General features: G+C 38.7%; 1 protein-coding gene across 1 annotated transcript in view; it reads right to left on the bottom strand.

Annotated features, from left to right (window-relative positions):
• Positions 1-303: 303 nt before the first annotated feature.
• The window catches only part of LOC129224930 (protein eva-1-like), a 72,625-nt gene continuing 59,622 nt past the window's right edge, over positions 304-13,306 (bottom strand). The window contains exons 6-9 of the mRNA XM_054859478.1: positions 7,511-7,640; positions 4,250-4,254; positions 3,627-3,794; positions 304-1,953 (exon numbers count right to left, since the gene is read on the bottom strand). Coding sequence (XP_054715453.1) covers positions 1,664-1,953; positions 3,627-3,794; positions 4,250-4,254; positions 7,511-7,640 — 593 coding nt within the window. The 3' untranslated portion in view covers positions 304-1,663. The remainder of the gene's footprint in view (positions 1,954-3,626; positions 3,795-4,249; positions 4,255-7,510; positions 7,641-13,306) is intronic.

Here is a 13,306-nt window from a genome sequence, read left to right as displayed (position 1 = left end):
TATGTTGTTCAATGTTACAATTTTGTAAAAGAATATACTGTCATTGGCAGTTTTTCTAGTACTTCTAATTCAAAAATTACAGTTGGCGAAAGGTATTGAAGTTGAAGAGGAAATCTTGCAAGCACACGGTGTTTCAAAACTCTTGGCAAATATTTTAGGAGGTGAAATAAAAGCCCGTGTAAGCGCAAATCAATTTACATGTCCTTGTCCATTTCCAGTTGTTCTCAAGTTATTGGAGGTAACTGAAGAAATGAGTAAATCTATAAAATCCCTAATTTTCCTAGCTACTGAAAATGCAACACAATATTAAAATGCGTTTAATTTACAGAAATTTCAGAACATACAAAATTACAAAAACTGCTAAAAAGAGCGACCCCATTAGTGATCGCTGTTGCAAACTGCGCACGTTTTAAAAAACACAAGGTATTTTTTAGATGAAGCCCAAAGAGCAGTACTGTGCAACTCAAGATTTTTGGCGTTTAGCCTTGGACGAGTCCACAAGGCCGACGAAAGGCCATGTCAGTCGAGTCAGAAACTTGGGGACCGGGCTTTGAAAGGGTTCCGAATTGGAGTAATATACATTTTATAAGTTTTATGTGGGGGAAGGGAGCCCGGTGATCAATCTCGGCGGCCCTGCGAGTCGATCTCAGAATCAGTTGAAAACAAGATAAGCACGGGTTACACAAATCAAGCGTTAGCAAAACAAGTTTTTTTTTTTCGTGAAGCGTCGTTGTTTGTTTACAATAAGAAATTGACTTCAATTGAACTCTTGCGCCTAACTGTCAGATAAGGTGCTAATTATAGAAGTCTTGGTTTCCTTATTGCGTTTACTTAACTTTCTATTTTCTATGAGTTTGATGTTTTTAATTCCACCCAACGCCATCAATGCTGAGCCACACAATACTCCTTGGAGCAAGATCCTATTCACAGTCAATGAGACTATCGTAAACCACACTTTTCGTTTGTCCCTTTCGAGACTAGGCCATCTGGCTGGCCAAGTTATAGAATCCACTTCCAAAGACATACTTATGTACTGAGTTTTGTTGCTTTCAGTTGAGAGATGACATTTACCATTGACACTGACATTTCCCATATTCAACACCGATAGTGTTTGACAGCTTTTTAAAAACAAGAGTTTTTTACAATATTCATACCAAAAACATTTTTTTCTCTCGTAAATAATTTACGAAGAGACGTTAACATTTCAAGTTCTTTTGGCCCATTTCATTCCTTATTAGCGATAGTGTCTGATGGTGAAACACGATGACATTTTGGCTCCACCTTTTTCGCCACTTCAACACAGATACTAACTTCGTTTTGCAAAAGGAGCACTGTTAAACAGTCACTTTGCAGAGAATTACTCGTAAAATGAGTTTTATTAGAATCTTTTTAATGCTCTTCCGAAAGTCGCCATTTCCTGTGTGGACGATATACTCTATTCGCCCAGAATCTTCGGTAATAGGTGATCTACCTCTGCAGTTATTCAGTTACTTCTAGCCTGCGCCACAAAACCCATATTGAAGAGCGCTGAGTTCAGTGGCGCAACCTATCGTCTAAGTGACTAACTACGCAGATAGATCACCTGCTACATGAAAACCAAGTTTTCAGTTTGACAATGAAAATGGGGAAGTGTAAGATATTTGAAGATATAAACCTTCCATTTTCAACTAAAATATTTATCATCTGCTGCTGTGATTGGAGTTCTAGGCTGAGCATCACTGTCGTGCCTTCTAAGGGTTGAATATGACACTGTAGGCACCGGGGGCTCGTCGGGCGGATCGAATTGTTCCAGATCGCTGTCGCTGAAGAAGGGGTCTTCGGGGGCAGGAGGAAGATTGTCTTTTCTGGATCGCATTCGAATAATGTACAGACGGGCTGCTAGCACAGAGACGAAAGCAATGAGTCCTATTGCCACACTCAAAGAGACGTACAAAATCAATTTGTGCTTGTTGCCTGAGAAAAAAAAAATAAAATAAGTAAGTTGTACTGTCTTCTTTAAAATCGTTATGACAGCGACCTAATATTTGTCATGATCTTTCTGCGCATGTCACAGTGGTTTTATATAATTTAATTACCACGCTTCCGAGGTTGTCATGTATACCTTCACCCATGACTTGTTGAAAAAGAAAGTGGAACAGGAAATTTGTTGATGTAAAGTCGATAGATAGGGGGTGCCCACCTAGGGGAGCCATGGCGCAGACTGTACCATTGAATTTTTTAGGGGAGGGTGTTGTTTTGAAGGGTATTTGCGATATTTAGGGGGGTGCGCCCTTGCTCTTAGAGGGTTAGGCATTCTTGCAATAGCAACGGTCTCATGTAGATGTGCTATACAATCGGTGTGAAACCCGCATAAAATGTCATTTGACGAGCATTCAGCAGGATAAATAATTAGAATAAGCAATGTTTAACTTTAAAACAAACCTAAGAAAACGGTCCTCCTCCCTGTTCGGCGAGACTCAATTCTCATACGTTTATATGCATTCTTGCCGAAAAGAATTTATGACATTACCATGAGAATACCGAAAAATAATTTTTTAAAAAAGTAACAAAATACTTTCCAGGAAGAATTATTATGTTTACTCCGAGTTAGCTGACACCTTCGCTATTGAAGTCATCTGGATATTCATGAATTTCTCTAACAGTTCTCCTACATCCACAGAGAAGCTAAAAACTCATAAACATTTAGAAGAGTTCAAGATAAAAGAAGTCAGTTTTATATATATAAAAAAATTGGGATCTGGTGCTTCAGAGTGCAGTAATCAGATGTCAGCTTAAAACCAAAGATGGCAAATCAGCTCAGGCGCAACACTGCCGTTCTGTCTGATATTGCAATGTTTGATTTTGTGATTATTAAGGGCAAGATAAACAGAAAATTTGACAAAAATAAAGCAGGAAAAAATCCAACTTTTTTCTTTTGAATCCATTTGCGCTTAGAAAACGCTTGGGATTATGTCAGGTGAAATGTTAGCCAGGATTATTTATTCATGGAGGGATCACTACCCGTAAACTCGGAAAAATAATTATTCATTCAATCAATAATGATTACAATACATCGAGTTGTGGAGAGTCTAGTGGTGAAGGCATTCGATTGAAGATCGGAGGTCCTCAGGCCAGGCCCGACGAGAGGCCAAGTCAGAAACTAGGGCCCCGTTCGGAATCGTAGTATAAATTTGGACAGCATTAAGTGTGGAGGGTGCCCGGCAACCAAACTGACAAGGGGCCCGCTGTGGCTCTCGGCAGTCTTACACGAAACCAGAAAGGCTCACCGAGTACGCGCGGGTACGTGTTCGTTATACCTGTGGGTTTGAAAGTTCTGTGGTTCGCCGTTGAGAAGTTCTTAAGGATGCAGGGAAGCGGAAAAAAAAATTCCTTCCCTTTCAACCTTGTGCTCAAATAATGGAGGTGAAGTTGACTGGTGGCGCCATGGGGTGGATGATCCAGCTATTGTCATTCTGTGTTAGAGGTACTGATGGTCGCCTACCAGGTTCTCCTTTACAAATTTTCAATTTGCGTTCGCGAACAGCAAAAGTCAAAGGATATTGTATTATGTTTAAGTCTAAGGAACGCTTACTACACATCCACATGCGTGTTATATATATCTACATTTTTGAATCGTATTTTCTTACCTTCCATGTATTTTCTAGCCGACATCAATTCTGACATAAATCCGACGAGCTGCTTGTTTTGAGTGGGTTTGTTTTGCTCGTCACCAGAGGACACTTCGTCGCTTTGCATTTCAGACTTGAACAGGTTAGAAGGTTCCGTGGGAGCAGATTTAAAAGGATGGACAGTTTCTACAATGTAAAAAAAAAAGCAAATTATAATGCCCATTTCACATCAGAGCTTATCTCGGTTATGTTTTTTTTTCTCCCAATGTAAGATTATGAACAGTTACAACATGATAATAACAGGAAACAAAAAAGAAAAGAGGAACATAGAAGAAAAAAATGCTGTAACAAAGTTCATTAATCCATATTGTCTATAGCCTCCCAATAGCGCTCAGAGAGGGAGGTCTTGCAAAGCGCGGTACAGTGCAGTTGGTGGGCGCGGATCCATGTCCTCTCCAGAGCCACACAGATTACATGATGGGGAAGGAACAACTCCGATTCTGAAAAGGTGTTTTCGAAGGCAATCATGGCCGGTGGCCAGGCGGAATTCCGCAACTGCTCTGCGTCGTGGGACATTACCTAACATCAGAACAGCATCTCGCCAGTTTTTATGCAGTTTTCGAGTAGTTCGTCTCGTGCACGGGCCCTAAAAGAATCCTTAACAAGTTATTTAATACCGCAAAAAGGCATTGGTCGGGCGGTCGGGGAAAACTCTGTATGACCAGAGCACCCTTTTTGGCCAGGTAATCTGCAATTTCATTACCAGGTACCCCACAGTGGACAGGAACCCATTGGTGGACGATAGATTTTTTGAGAGTAGCTAGATTATGAAGGTGATGACGACAATCCAGTATGTTATGTGTCAAGGGGTGGTTATCAGTACAATAGCCATTAGGGCAACTCTAGAATCGGAGAGTACTACTGCTCTTGTGAAACTGTCGAGGGTGGCAATGAAGCTGAACTAAGGCTGTACAGATCGCAGCAACCTCTCCGTCAAACGCAGGACATCGTCCCACAGGGACATAAAATGAGAACAACTCGGAGTAAACTCCGGAACCTGCGTTTTCGCTATCAGGCAGAAAGGACCCGTCGGTGTAAATCCGTAACCACTCAGGTTCGGGGAAGTAAGTGCCCAACACTTCAAAGGACAGGGCTCTAAGTATGGAAGGTCCATATTGTTTTTAAAACACTTTGACAGAGTCCGAGATTAATTTGAACTGGTATTGAAACTGTTGGGTTCTGCAATGGAACAAGACACTCTGGTTCGAAGTTTAAATGTGATGCATCTTTTAGCAGCAAAATTCCCTGAAGGAATCGCATCTGGGCCTTTAATTTTCTATTAAAGTCTCTATTGGTCTCTTTCCATAATGACAAGCAGGCAGGAACTCTAATAATCTTTTTCTAAAGAATTAAAGCTTTTTCTTGATTCAAAGCTCCCAGGGGCCCATCACCAGTCCAGTCAACAGAAGAATGGCATATATGGGGGTGGTTTTCACTGCCCCCAAAACAATCCGCAAGGATTGGTTCTGGACCACTTCTAAAGAGTCGAGAACCCTCTGCCTGGCCACAGCAAGCGGTTCACAGCAGTCATTATAGGATGTATAAACATGTGATAAGTCTGAAGCAAGGTCTTACGATTACAGCCCTATCTTGCCCCAGCAAGGCGCTTAAGGGCACTTATTCTTTTTGTGGCATTATGTATGCCACAAAAAGAATTATTTATGTATTAGTTATTGTGTATATTTTATTTGTTACCTGTCTTTAAAAAAATATTTCTCAGAGTTTTGTTAATTCGTTTAACATCATGCTCAATTGGGAAAAGTTTTAGAGAAACTCCACTCATTCTTTAGAAGTTTTTATTTCCCTACATCTGGCTCGCCTTGGCCTTCGATTAAAATTTGTTTTAGTACAACGAACAAAGCATTGACTCCATTCAAACCAATCAAGCAATAAGTGCAGTGGCCGCCAGTAAAACAGATTCTTGTTTGATCGTCATACGACAATGTAGCGCTGGCGAATTTTGAGTAAAAATGCAATTTGTCGCTTTTCTGGCCTGAACTGTATTTTGTAACTCAAAATAACATTATTAAACCTATGACTAATTGACCATTACCATAAAACCGATTTTTGTTGATCGTCACATGACAGTTTGTAAAGTGCTTGTTAATTTCAATGAAGTTAAATTGCTATTTATTGCATAATATACAAGTTAATATTATTACACCAATAATAACCTATGACCCACTAACATGAAACCGATTCTTGTTTGATCATCACATGACAGTCTGTAAAATGCTTGCTAATTTCAATGGATTTAAATTGCTATTTATTGCTTTTTTGGTTAAAATTGTTTTGCATAACTCAAGCTTACATGATTAAACCAGTAATCACCAGCGAATTTTCACTCTAAGGGGGAAGCAAACCTGTCATGTGCCAATGAATAAATTCCAGGTCTTCGCAGAGCTTTTTTCGTGATTTCAAATCTGTACCTCAGAGTCAGACTAGCGCAAGCCCAAAAACTCCGATTTTCCGTTTATTAGTGCATTGTTTGTAGGATACTATTTCGCACCGAGCCATGTGAACGTAATACTCAAAAGAAATATCCTTTGTAATTTTTACCAGGGTTAGAAGTGCGCGCGTCCTACCTCTTGCATGTGTTAGACAAAACGTTTTCAATCTCTGTATTTAAAGTAGCGATAATGTGACTTACGTTGTTCTGACTCTGAAGTACAGAAATTTCAAAAAGAAAATTCACTGTATATAGGCGTTCTCTTCGGGGGGTATTGAAAAGCATACTTGAGGTTTCAGTCTACCAGCCAGTGCTTGATTACTATATAGGCCAACTAAGCCTGGGCCCCCAAATTTTTCAAAAACTTATGTATAGCATAAAAATTTATGTATTTTTATGAAAATAACAAAAATTAATGATTTATTAAATGACTAGTGGTACCCTCACGGCTTTGCTGTAATAGAAAAATTAAAAGGTCTTTTGGTTCGCCTGTATATTTATAAAAAATGTATGGTGAATTTTCTCGCCAGTTGGCTTGTACCCATGTTATGGTTCCACGTTATGATAATTTCGTATCTCGCCAATTGGCTTGTGCCCATGTTACGGTTCCACGTTATGATAATTTCTTAATGTATGGTGATTTTCTCGCCAATTGGCTTGTACCCATATAACAGTTCCACGTTATGATAATTTCGTATCTCGCCAATTGGCTTGTGCCTATGTTACGGTTCCATGTTATGATAATTTCGTAATTTACTCGTCCATCTTATGATAATTTTGTTCTTAAAAAATTGGAATAGAAAAAAAAAACCACATAGAATTTTCGAAAAATCGCTTCAAGGTGCACACTCCCATGCTACAAACTAACTTTGTACCAAATTTCATGAAAATCGGCCGAACGGTCTAGGCGCTATGCGCGTCACAGAGATCCAAACATCCAGACATCTTCCGGACATCCAGACAGAGAGACTTTTAGCTTTATTATTAGTAAAGACTCGTCCATCTTATGATAATTTTGTTCTTAAAATTGGAATAGAAAAAAACCCACATAGAATTTCCGAAAAATTGCTTCGAGGTGCACACCCAAATGCTACAAAATAACTTTGTGTCAAATTTCATGAAAATCGGCCGAACGGTCTAGGCGCTATGCGCGTCACAGAGATCCAGACAGAGAGACTTTCAGCTTTATTATTAGTAAAGAAGACATATTTCTTTTAAATATCGTTGAACATTATTTTGCGTTGTTGGCTTAAAGTGATAGAATACAGATAAGGGTCTCCAAAGCGTTGTGGGCCTTGGGCCTCACTTTCAGTTAGTCGGTCCCTGTTTACCACGTGACGTGTGACGTCACAAATATTGGAACTTGAAAAATGTAAGTATTTCCAAGACTTACGAGTTTGCTTCTTGCTGCCGCCAGATTGATGGTCCACAGCATGTGCCCATGCGGGGAAGGAGGGTGGTATGAATCATTTCTTCTTCGGAGGTCAATCCGCGAAACTCTGTGTTGAGAATTTCTCCATTCACTGTGAACAAAGAACAATGGTTCACTTCTTTAGATGGATGTTCTTCTTAAAAGTTGATGTATCAAAAATATTTATACTAGACTAGCAAACATACCCAGCGTTGCCTGGATCAGTAATAATATTGAGAACAGGGCCGATCCTAGGGTGTCGGCCGCCCGTGTGCAAAGACCTTATGTGCCGCCCCTTAAGAGCAATTCGCATATTTTGACTAATCTTTAACGTCTATATAAATCTTTCTTTAAATTTCTATGCCAAGTTCGAATTTAAAAAAAAGGGGGGGGGGGACAGAAGAATGATCTTATAAAAAGGAAGAATTTTTTATAGTAAGAAACTCCTTAGGTACAATTTGTATATTTGAAGAAAATAATAGATACCAAAATTTACTAGTCTTGAAAACGCATTTTATAGTAAGATAAATAAATACCTTTGTGCTGTTGTAAAGAAACGAAAAGTAACAACGTATAAAAAGCACAAATTCGCAGATTATCATCTGCGAATTTGTGCTTTTTATACGTTGTTACTTTTCGCATTTTATAGTCTTTCTTCGGTGACATCAGAAAAGGGACGGAGGAAGGGGAAGCGTGGGGGAGGTGTCAGGGGTTCAGGGGAGGAGGATTGCTCCAAGAAAATTATCGAAATCGGCGTATGAAAAATATTTTTAGTTAATCTTTAGTTGTGTTTGGTTGCAAGGACAAAAGAGTCAAGTATATTCAAGGTGCATGGAGAAATTTTCGAAATTGACGTCAAATGTAGCAATTTTAGGAACTTTTTCGAGACTTTAGGTGAAAGCAATGTTGCAGTTCTTTCCTAAGATTCTTTCAAAATTGAAATCAATTTGAAGCTATTTTTTTTAAGACCGTAGCTTAGGAAGGATCGGCGTTCTTCCCGAAAAATCTCCGCAACTGAAATTTTTAAACCCGCAATTTTGGGTTACCTTTGTTGACGTTGCAAGAGGGAGGGAGATTCAATCGTCTCCCATCGAAAGATTCCGAAATATAAGTTTTAAACGCAAATATAAGTCGTCTTTGATGACGGTAGGGGATCTGGCGGCTATCCTCCGGTAATTTCACGGCACTATTTTTTCAAAAACCCGTTTTTGGCTAAATTTGAAAACAATAGGGGAAACGTGAAAATATTCCGAACCAAAATATTTTTCGAAACTGAAATCCATTATAGGCTATTTTTGGGAAGAAATTGTTTGGAGCTCTTAAGCGGACATTTCTAAAATCGCAATTTTATATTATCTTTGGTGACGTTAACAAAATTGGGAAGCTTCTACGGATCTTTCGGATGTTTTTCAACATTAATATCTGAAAAATATAACTATAGACTTTTGTCCACCTCACCTCGACGTTTGATGGATATGCCCTAGCGCCGTAAAAAGTTACATAAGCCTGGCAGTTCTCCGGAATTCTTTAGAAATATAAGTCCCAAAATCGTATTTTAAGCATTGTTTGATAACGATGGGACTAAGAGCAGGCGGGGGTTTAGTGTGCCCATACGAACTGTGTTTTTGAAACTGAAGTCAATTTCAGGCTAGTTTAGGCAGGAAGCTGTGGCTCCACGGAACCGTCTAAAAACGAAGTTTTCTGGTATAGTGATTGCGTTAGAGAAAAGAAGGATCCGGGACCATTCCCCAAAAGTTCCTGAAACTGATGTTTGAAAAACGCAATTTTAGTTTGTTTTTCAACACGTTAAGTGAGAGGGGGTGGAATTAGGGGCTTCTCTAAAGACGCTAATTGAGACTGTCTTTGGTAGTAATGTTTGCGTATGGATTTCGGGTCCTCCACCGCAGAGATTTTGAAAAATGTCAAAGCAATTTTATATGACGTTAGATGATAGGAAGGGCTGTCGTCTGGAAACACGTTTTGGATTTTGGAGCCAATCTTTTTAGGCTACGTTTGATTAAGTTATTGTGGAAGAGGTGAATCAGAGACTTAATTGGGTTTTTAAGATCGATGGTTCAACCAGCGAAGTTTTCCGAAAGTAAAGTCCTAGAAACGCAATTTTAAGCCTTCTTTAGTTTCGTCAAGGAGGTCATGGCATCCTTTTGGATCTTCGTTTTGGAGCTACATTTAAATTTGCTTCCTGGGGCAAGGACCCTGTCCTCCTATCTAATCCGAAACCGGGCAGTTCATTCAAGATTTTAATCAGAAAAATTGTCGTAAAGGGGAAAAAGTACAACATTTTAGTTCGTCATTCATATATGTTACTCTCAAGGGAGTCTCAATTTTCCACTTTCTCTCCACGCATCCACGATTGTTAAACAGAGTTGATTACATAGTTTGTTGTTTGAAATGCTTGCGAGGGTATCTAATCAGTACAGTTTTTTTTTTTAAATAAATAAAATATGTCTTCATTGTTTAGGCCTATAAAAGCTTGGGGGGGGGGGGGTAAACATTAGTGGCCGCCCTCGGTGCTCCTTTTAGACGGCACCCTTTCATGCTTCAGAAGGGGGCCTTTCCCCTCCCCTGTATCCGTGCCTGATTACCAGTTCTGTCACAAACTTTGCAACCAAATGAAGCATGTGTGTTAAGAGTAGATATTAATGGACAATGAACTAATACAATGTTCCCTAACATTCTATTTTTCTTAAACTATGCTATGCTGACGGGAAATCGACATATATTTTGACAATTGAACATTTAAAAATCAGCATATTTATTCTATTTATTATAAGTTATCTTGTGAGAATTTCTTGAGGAATTTTGCTTCATTATAAGAACTATATGATGCGGCCTGCGGCCGCCCCTTGCTTTGGCCGCCCTTGTGCGGCGCACACTCTGCACACCTGCTAGGATCGGCCCTGATTGAGAAGCAATTTACATTTTCATTTATTTACTTATAGCTGGGCCCCGCGTTAATAAGACAGCAATGTATTAAAAAACTATTTGAAGTACATCACGCTATGATATATATGTAGTAAAAAATTACACACCCTTATCCACACGATGTTTTCCTTTAAATAAGAAAATAAAAAAACGAAGTTTTTTCAATAAAAAATAATTAAAAACCCTTGATTTATAAATTGATTAATTTTTTTAATAAGCCGGATAATGTTAAAAAATCTTCCTGCCCGCAGCTGGGTACGAACCCAAGACTGTAGAGTTGCTAGCCCAACGCTTTACCGACTGGCCTATTCGGGCAATAAAGGTTATAGCTACTGATGCAACAAAAAGTGCATCATGATTATTATTGATTTAATTTCAATTTATTGCTGCTCCACTCCTATTAGTCATAGCGTGATGTTATATAGCCTACAGCCTTCCTCAATTAATGGACTATGCAACACAAAAAGAATTTTTCAACTCGAACCAGTAGTTCCTTACATTAGCGCGTTCAAACAAACTCTTCAGCTGTATATTATTAGTGTAGATTACTGCTGAAAATGAGGGTCATTAGTCACACCGTAGAACACACTTAAAGTTGATGACATGAAGTTAGGAATAACAAGTGAATAGACCTTTCTATTCCAATAAAATTTCAGAAAGTGTGCTGAATCAATTTTCAGGAATTGGTACGCTGTAGAGGAGGATGCTCCGTGCTGTAGTGGGGAAGGGAGGAGCGGGGAGGGGACGCGCAAGAACGTGGGGGGAACAAAATTCTCGAAGTAATTGATTTTCTTATTGTAAAAATAATGCAAATTAGTCCACCATTGGCGGGTTCTTTCAAAACCCAAGGCGAGTTCCCCCAAATATTTTTAGAACTGTAGCACTTGGTTGTGCTTTAAGCATTTGATTCACAGAGATCAGGGTTTGGAATTCGGGATTAAATTCAGAAGTCCGGGTCGATTTTATTGCTGACTCTAATAATTGTTTTGGAATATTTTAGTACAAATTTCATATTTCTCTAAAATTTGTCTGCTATAAATTACCAAACAATTTGTAAGTTCTGCGACACATTAATCAATAGGGCTTGCATCGTTTTCTGCAGGCAAATTACTTTTAGTACAAAGGCTATATCACCTAAGGCTCAAAAGGTTATATGCTAAAATTTTTAACCATGTAGTTTAATTTTTGGTAGACATTTTTAGTTTTGAGGCCTTTTATCTATTTTTTTTTAAAATCAATAGTGGTCACTTAAAACATATTGGCATGTAAGACCTATCTGCAACGTTACACAAGTGTACAATGGATGTTCAATAAGTAATAAGACTAAATTTATAAAAAAAAATGCAGAATAATTTCGATCGTCATAATTTACATGGTTTTTTAAAGAGTAACTTCTGTGGGACTAAATGCATTTATCCAAGCGTTCTGTCCATTTTTTAAAAACTTGTGAACGTTTAGTTCACAAGTTAGACATGCTTTGTTGCTTTCAAAATGTTCGCATCGTAATGGTTTCCTAAGTTGAAGAAACAGCCAGAAATCAATGGCGTAAAATAATCACTGCGTAAAATAATTCTCTTATCAAATATCTCGAATGCTGATTTTTTCAGACGAAAGCAAACTTTAAACGCATAACTTTGTTCCATTTTCACAACTGGCTGCGTCTCGTAGGCGCCCACCAACAGACTTCAATTCAATCACGTGATACTCAGGAACATGAATCTGTATGCGTTAACTATTAGTACAGTAAAATTAGGCCAAAAAATGGCCAAACCCAAACATCAAAAAAAAAAAAAAAATGTGAAACCTGTTGCAAATTACTTCTTACCCTTCCAGCAAGAAGGGGTAAAAAGTCCCAGCACTTTGCGCGTCGGGTTTGGGGGGAAGGGGGGGGACTAAATAATTCTCTATTTAAATAAAAATAATTTCTATTACTTAAAAAAAATTCTCAAACCTCGCAGAAACCACTCTATAATAGTAAAACAATGAACTCGCACAGAAAAAAATTCTAATTAACAGGGGGTGAACAGGCAGGGGGGGATGGGGGGGGGGGTCCATTGAGCAGCTTTGCGTCATTGGAATTTTTAAGGCAGTTTTTTCAAGGGGTATTTCTTTCTTTTTTGAGGACTTTCATTCTGGATGGGTACTCCGTCACACTTAAGGGGTGCGCCATCCTTTGAGGGGGAGACCCAGAATTTACATTCTAAAATCAACTATTGCAGTGAAGTTCACGAAAAAAAATTCCCACTTGGTACTTGGGAAAAGTTGAAGTCCACGAAAAAGACTTCAACTTTTCCCAAGTACAAAATGCCTCACAATGATATGGTAATGTCAGAACGATAATTCTAAAAGATCTAAGCGAGCTCAGTAACCAAATCATTTTTGACTGGAGTTATTAAACTGTTTAGAGCGTTGGAAAACAAAATTCCTGTGCAGCATAAAAAAAGTCCAAATTGACCAAAGTTTCCCTACTTCTTCTTGATTAACTTACTTCAACTTTTCTACAATCTTTTGCCATCACCGTAAGGGTGGGATAAATCGGAATTGCCAATAGGGAGACGGGCAATGCTGCAATTCTGCACCCTCTAAGTCGGTGGGGGTTCTCATTTGCAAACACCAAGCTACTTCTCTTTTACGCAGCTAGTTATGTGAATTATGCTAAATATGCGGACATATATTTGCAACACTATCTGAAACTTTTGAGTACATTATGCGATAAAAAAAATTTGATCACATCAAACATCAGCTAAAACATCAGCTATCCAACGATCTAACGCAGTGACAAATTCAGGTGGTCTAGACCTGTAGTGATTCAACGATAGAACAAGTCTTGATGAG

Source organism: Uloborus diversus, chromosome 6 (genome assembly GCF_026930045.1).
Source record: "Uloborus diversus isolate 005 chromosome 6, Udiv.v.3.1, whole genome shotgun sequence".
Classification (NCBI taxonomy): domain Eukaryota; kingdom Metazoa; phylum Arthropoda; class Arachnida; order Araneae; family Uloboridae; genus Uloborus; species Uloborus diversus.
Note: the sequence above shows the minus strand (reverse complement) of the source record. Positions and strands in the feature narration are given on the sequence as shown.